Source organism: Boleophthalmus pectinirostris, unplaced genomic scaffold (assembly GCF_026225935.1).
Source record: "Boleophthalmus pectinirostris isolate CB_2022bp ecotype Guang Dong unplaced genomic scaffold, ASM2622593v1 HiC_scaffold_22, whole genome shotgun sequence".
NCBI lineage: Eukaryota > Metazoa > Chordata > Actinopteri > Gobiiformes > Gobiidae > Boleophthalmus > Boleophthalmus pectinirostris.
This window is the reverse complement of record NW_026571190.1, coordinates 12605663-12612536: the sequence shown is the minus strand read 5'-3', so window position 1 is coordinate 12612536 and position 6874 is coordinate 12605663. Positions and strand designations below refer to the sequence as shown.

Sequence of the window (6874 nt, the reverse complement as noted above, 5' to 3'; positions counted from 1 at the left end):
CTACTACTACTACTACTACTACTACTACTACTACTACTACTACTACTACTACTACTACTACTACTACTACTACTACTACTACTACTACTACTACTACTACTACTACTACTACTACTACAGCTACTACAGCTGCTACGTAAGTACATCCAATCCAGGTACCACCCCCTTTACTTCTGTTTTGGTCCTTCATTAGTACTGATCTTGTCCTGGTTTAGAACTGGTTTGGTCTTAGTTTAGTGCAGCATTATTATATTATTGTTATATTATATGTTTAGCATATCTTAATGTTGCATTTGTGTGTCATTTTATACATTTTATGTCTTTGTAGATGGAGCATCCTAATTTTAGGCAGCTGCCCCCCAAGATGAAGCAGCAGGAGTAGTAGCAGCAGCTTATTGTGAAGCCCTCGGCTGCTGCCAAGCAGTTCATGGAGGCTGCAGCGGCTGCCAGGGCCCGCGGAGACCCCGTGAGCTTGGCCCGAGCCAAGAGGCTGGAGGAGGTGGAGAAGGAGGCGTAGGCCCACATCATCTCTGAGGGTGGAGACCCTGGGAACCCCTAGGGTTCCTCTGGTGTTGAGCCGTCACAGCATCCAGTTTGGTCAGTACCAGGGTCAAACCTTCCACTGGCTGCTGGAGAATGACTTGGGCTATGTCATCCAGCTTTTGGACAAGCACCAGTGGGAGCGGGAGAGGAGCGTTTCCATCAGCCCCCTCATGGCCAACAAGAATGCACTCTCCCAGTACGCCTGCACTTATAGTGAAATCCAGGAGCTACTGGATTTCCACAAAGCGCAGGTGGAGGCCCGGGCTGAGTAGTGCGAGGCCCTTGTTGGCTTCGGTGTACACCGGAGGGACACACTCCAGGGCCTGTATGAAGCCAGTGACTCGGAGAGGAGGTGGTAAAAAGACATTGCGCTTGAAGCCTGTGTGATTTTGCTTGTGCTTTTGTTTATTAATTCACTATTTGCCCAGCAGCTATATCAACTGGCTGAGACGGAGCGCACCTATACCTGGGACCACTATGGACACCGCCAAGAAGTACATCTTGGTGAGGGACAAGGAGCAGCCGGCCGGCAGTAGCAACAGTGGCTCCACCACTACTACCACCACTGCTGCCATAACTACCACTACCACCACCGCTGCTGCCGTAACTACCACCACCACCGCTGCTGCCACCACAACCACCACCACCGCTGCTGCTGCTACTACCACCAACACCAGCATATCGCCGCTGCCACAGCGAAAGCCGGCTGCTCCTTTGTTCAAGTCCCTTCTGGAGCGGTGTTCCATGACTCCAGGCAAGCTGCAGGCTAAGGTCCGCAAGATTGTCGGTCCTGCGTCATCACAGCCTGCAGTTCCACGAAGCCTCCACTTCAGTCCTTTAAATACCAGATGCTCAGCCTTTGTGATAGATAACCAGTGCTGTCTTCTTTATCCATAGTGTTGTCCTCCGTCCGAGACCAGTGCCCCTCGCGTCCACTGCTGTCCACCGCCATGGAGATGACGGACGAGGAACTGGTCGAGGCTGCCAGTGACATAGAGATGGGTAAATGTCACACACAACAAACACTATTCCATCTGACATTGGAATTTTGATATTGAGTGAATTTAGAATGAATTAACTTTCCTTTCATTTTATTTGTTTTTGAATAACTCATAAAGCTGGTGCTTGAAGGACAAAGGTAGGTTTTAGAGGTAAAGTTGATATCATGCCTTGCATGGCTGTAGATGCTACATCCTCACTGTCGCTGTTTGGTGTTTGGTGCCACTAATATAGATTTTACATAACATGCCAGCCTTCCCATACTTACTATCCACGGGTGATGGTGTACATCCTTCCTTTTAATGTGTGTTGCCCATTCACTAAAATCACTAATATCACTTATAAATAACGTAACTATACTAACTCTCGTGGTAACTATGGTAACTCTATTCTGTGCATGCATTCCTTAGCCATTGAGCTCATTTGCAGGATCATTGTGGAGTTTTTGTATTCTTTTGAAGTCAAAGTACAGGTCCTTAACCAGCTCCCTGCGATGACGCCTCCTCCACCTGCAGCTGCCTCTCCAGCTATTGTGGGAAGCCAGGATACCCGACGGATGTCCGTGGAGGTGATTTCGTCGGGGGAGGCCACCCTGGTACCACCGCCGCGGAAGAGGAAGGAGAAGCACATGGAGCAGCCAACTACCACTCCTGCTGTGGCTGAGGTGAGGAGGAAATACTCGCGTGCTATACGCTACTATACGCTCAACACACACTCTCACATCAGCTGCCTTACACCTGTTTAGCCTTTAAGCCTTTCTTATGGTGTGCCTGTGTTTCTTCACAGCCCCAACTGCCTGAGAGCTGGTGTGCAGCTCTCACGAGGGAACAGCAGGAGTAGGTTGCTGGGGTGCTGTTTAGGGTGGACAGCAGGCTGAGGTCCCGCCTCAGTGGTCGGACCCCCCAAGCCCCAGCAGAATTATTCTCAGCCGCCCGCCAGTCCTGACTCCTTCTTCACGTACCAGTTGTTCCTCTGGATGTCCCAGGGGTGTCCGGCTGGCGTCCGGCTGGCGTGCACCCAGCCTGGTTGTAGCAAACCATTAACCAAGGCTGGGTTCTACAAGACCATCCGGAGTTTCTTGGACATCGACTCCTGGTATGTCATGGCTGCCGAGTACCTGGAGTGCACTCGATGTCAGAGGAAGGTAGCAGGATGGTCGCAGGGGGTGATGCGGCAGCTGGGACCAGGACAGCTGGCCCAGTTCCCAGCTGTGCTCACATACATGTAAGTTGCAGTCTACTCATTTTAATGCGTGTGTCTGCGTGTGGCTGTTCTGTAACTTCCTCAGGCTCTCCTGCGACTGGCGGGTTATTGCGCTGCTTCGTGAGCGTTCTAAGGGGAACAGCGCCACGCAGCATTACAACAAAATCTGTGGGCTGCACACAGAAGCGTGGATGCAGAAGTCCATACGGTACCTCAGCATCATGAGGCCCTTCAAGAAGGTGGGTATCATGGCCCGGTTCAGCCGCCACCGCTCATGCGCCCTGTTCCACTTCTGGAGTGGCTGCTGTCCGTCTACAGTCATGATATCCTCACCCGCCTCCAGGACGTGAAGGGCCGGGTCACCTCCGTCTTTGGGAAGATCCTGAAGTTGGACTCCATCAAGAAGGTATGCGAATGGCAACACATTTTAGGCATCACTGTGTTAGAATAATTTTATATATGTTATCCCATATTTTCTATGTATTGTTTTTTGTGTGAAATAATGTTTGTGCTTATAACTATGCAGTGACTTGTCACCCACTCTGCACACTGCTAAAACAATGACTTAGTCAGCTCTTTTCTGAGAAAGAGGACGGCTCTCACTTTGCTGGGAAAGAGGGCAGCTCTCAAGGATGGCAGAAAGAAGGGGACGTGCTGGAGGGGACGTGCTGTTCCTAAAGATGCTACAACAAAGATGCTACAACAATGATGCTACACCTTATCGGCCACCTGATGCTGAATATACATATTTGCACAATGAAATCATGTCTGATGTTTCTACTGTTTTTCTGTTGTTTTCAACCCCTCCCCTTAGAGAAACACCCATTGTAACTAGGGACTCCCTTATGACAATAAAAAGAGGAGACGCAGGGAGTGCATCAGGGCGGGTGGAGACTGCTGTAACTGATCGCACTCTCTGTCCGTCCTCCTCGCGAGTAAACGATATTAATCTCTTGTCTTTCTTCTTACTTTTACAATGTTTAGGTGGGCTTAAACCTGACACACTGACACATTGCTCCGGCGTTATCACTAAGGTGTTACTGTTTGGTATCGTCAACAGGTGACCCGTAAAATCGCCGGTGCTGCCAGTGGAACCGCAGCTTGGGCTACCAACGTCAGGAACAAGCACGAGCAAGTCCTCATGTCCGTGCTCACGGCTGCCGAGGGGGCCGGCCTTCAGCCCATGGCTGCCGTGTTGGTGAGGCGGTACCAGGATGCTGGGGTAGAGCTGCCGCTGCTGCTGTACGTCGACTGGGACTGCTGCTCGCGGCATGGAGGTGACAAGACAGCTACTATGTTCTCGGGGTGGGGACAAGCTGGTCGTCCGGTTGGACATTTGGCACCTGATGCATTGCAGCCAAGAGCCACCAGCTCTACAAGCCCTTCCTGCAGCAGCTGTCCTCTGCCATCTTCGAGTGGGATGCTGCAGACAGAGCCCTCTTGCTTGCAGCGAGGAAGCAGCAGCTGGTGGCACAAGGGAAGACCGTCCCCCGTAACGATGCTGCGGTCTGGAGGCATGTCAGCCGCAGGGAGATGGCCCTCCACTGCCGTTGCCACACCCGTGTAGCGGTGGAGACGGAGCGACTGATCGACAACCTCCTGGCCACCAGCGAGTGGGGACAGAACACCATGGGAATTCCTCTGTTGGACGACCGCATCTACAACATCTGGGCGGAGCAGAATTTCCACCTCCCCTGCATCCAGGAGGTGGTGGGATGTGAAGCTGTACACCCAGACAGGCAGGCTGAAAAAGGGGGGAATCAGCCTGCTGGTGTACAGATGCGTGCGGGGCTCCACATCCCTCGAATCATTCTACCTGCATCTCAACCTCTTCATACCAGGTAAATTCCTCACCGTGTCCTTACACATTCAACAGCATGTGTGTGACTGACGTAACCCTTTATCTCATCTTCATCTCCTCAGTGTACCTGGCACTTTCAGGCATTTCTCCTGGATGGGTTGGTGCGGTGGAATGAAAATTGGGCAGCGTCCATGGCGGAGGAAGAGCGCCTGCTCTGCTCATTCGGTGGCCCCCCTGCAGTGCTCCCTCGAAGAGCTCAGCCGAGAGAGCTCAGTCTTCGAGGACTATACCACACCCAGGGAGTAGTATTCCAAAAGAATTCTAAATTTGGCCAGTAGTATGAAAAGGGTTGTGTGCTTTGTGTCTGTGTGTTGAATTTTAGGGGAACTCATAGGGATCGCGTACCTGTACTCCCAAACAGGCCTAGCACCCCTGAGCCTGCACTCCAGTCCCCAGGCCGGTCCTCAACACCTCCTCAAGAGCCAGCTGAGGTGAGCATCCATTGTCTTTGTACATGCGTGCAGCGGCTCATCATCTGACTAATTACTCTGTATTCCTCCGTTGCTTGTGTGTGTGCAGGAATATAGAGGACCAGATGACCAGCCTGGGTACCTGGCTGTGGCCGAGCTGGCCAGAACCTTGGTGGGGCTGCGGGAGCAAGCCGCCTTGTCTGAGAGGGGGGGTAGATCGCTTGATCGCCCTTTAGGAGGCCTTGGTGATACCCCTTACTAGGACAGGCCAACTCAGGGGCAATTCAAGTCAGGCAAGCCTTCCAACCCCTGCGTCCCTGGGGTGGAAAGCCTAAAACGGTAAGCCCACAGAGTATATACACCTGTTAAGTTTAAGCAGTTACATACTGAAATGTGAGAGCGTGTCCTCATGATGGCTCCTGCCCTTTCTATTCCATCTTTATAGCTGCCTGACTGGGGAAAGCTCAGGACCTGCCACCTGGCCCAGTTTAAGCCGGATTATGGAAGCGTGTGTGCACAGAACTGTGTCTCATCTACTCCGCCTCCATTTACTGTCATTTGGGGGGTACGGAGGAGTAGGTTGGATTACATTCTGATGTACTTCCACCATATCCGCAACCTTGTGCTGGGCAGCCAGAGGTTGATGGCTCGGGCGCCAATCCAGCTGGCTGAGATCAACCAGAGGATGCTCTCGCAGTGGTAGGTTTGATGTTGGTAGACACAGCCACTGTCAATTTCAACTACATCACCACAGTTGAATACCTAACTAAAGTCTGTCCTTGAATTCTGTTTTGTATTTTTAGGTACACAGCAACCCTGGGAGAGAAGAAGAGACTTCTGTTGGCACTGGGACCAGGCGCTGCAGCAGGTGGACTCCAAGGACCAACACCAGCAGCACCGTCAGCACCAGCGCTGCCACCTCCAACTTCACCAGCGGCGGCACCAGTGCTGGTGCACAGGGTAGGTCCACCAGCGGCAGCACCAGTGGTGATGCACACTGGCCAGGCAGCACCAGGAAGGCGACCCCTTTTGCCACTGTCACCGGCACCACCTATGTATGTTGTTCTGGCCGCACCACCAACAGCTGCTGCAGCTGCAGCAGGACCTTCGTCCCGGGCCACAGTGCCTCTCCTGACATTGACAACCGCATGCCCCCTTCCTTCTATGTAATGACTTTTACTGTCTGCTATGATACACCCATTCTACTGCCTACTGTGATTGATGACATTGATAAGATAAGAAACTTAATGATTTTTACACCCATCTGCTGTGATACACACGTTCTACTATTTGCTGTGATGGATGACATTGAAAAGATAAGAAATGTGATGCATTGATGCTTATGCTTTTAAGCATGCCAATGCCACGAGGACCTTGACGTGGCGTGGAGGCTTACCACCAACACCAGTCCACACTCACCTAATGCTGTGATTATGCCATCCTTGTTTTACAATTTTTGTTACTGGCTTTTTTTTTTTCTTTTCTGTTACTATAATTTTATGGTATGTTTGGTTTCTTTACTGCAATTATACACTGCTATAATAATGTATGTGACAAATAAATTTACTTTGAACTATGAACAAATCAGGTTTTTCTCTTTAATGAGTTCCTTTAATGTAAATTTATTTTCTGTAATTAATATAATAAATACATAAATATAATGAAACAATACTACACATCATATAGTAAAACAATAATAAAACATACATATAAATACACAATACAGTTCCTTTAAATGCTTCAAACATAAACTAAGAACTGCAGTATTAATTATACTGTTTTAACAAATACTTCTTCAAACACAAACACCAAAACGAATTACAGGTTATACTATCTATAACTTCTATTGATTATTATT

The 6874-nt window shown here is 50.1% G+C and overlaps 1 protein-coding gene across 1 annotated transcript; it reads left to right on the top strand.

The window, feature by feature from the left end:
* The first annotated feature begins 5595 nt into the window (after window positions 1-5595).
* LOC129410311 (uncharacterized) lies at window positions 5596-6186 on the top strand. The gene is made up of 2 exons (XM_055158028.1): window positions 5596-5715; window positions 5820-6186. The coding sequence occupies exons 1-2, from the start codon at window positions 5612-5614 to the stop codon at window positions 6184-6186; spliced, it is 471 nt and encodes a 156-aa protein (XP_055014003.1). The 5' UTR covers window positions 5596-5611.
* The last annotated feature ends 688 nt before the right edge of the window (window positions 6187-6874 follow it).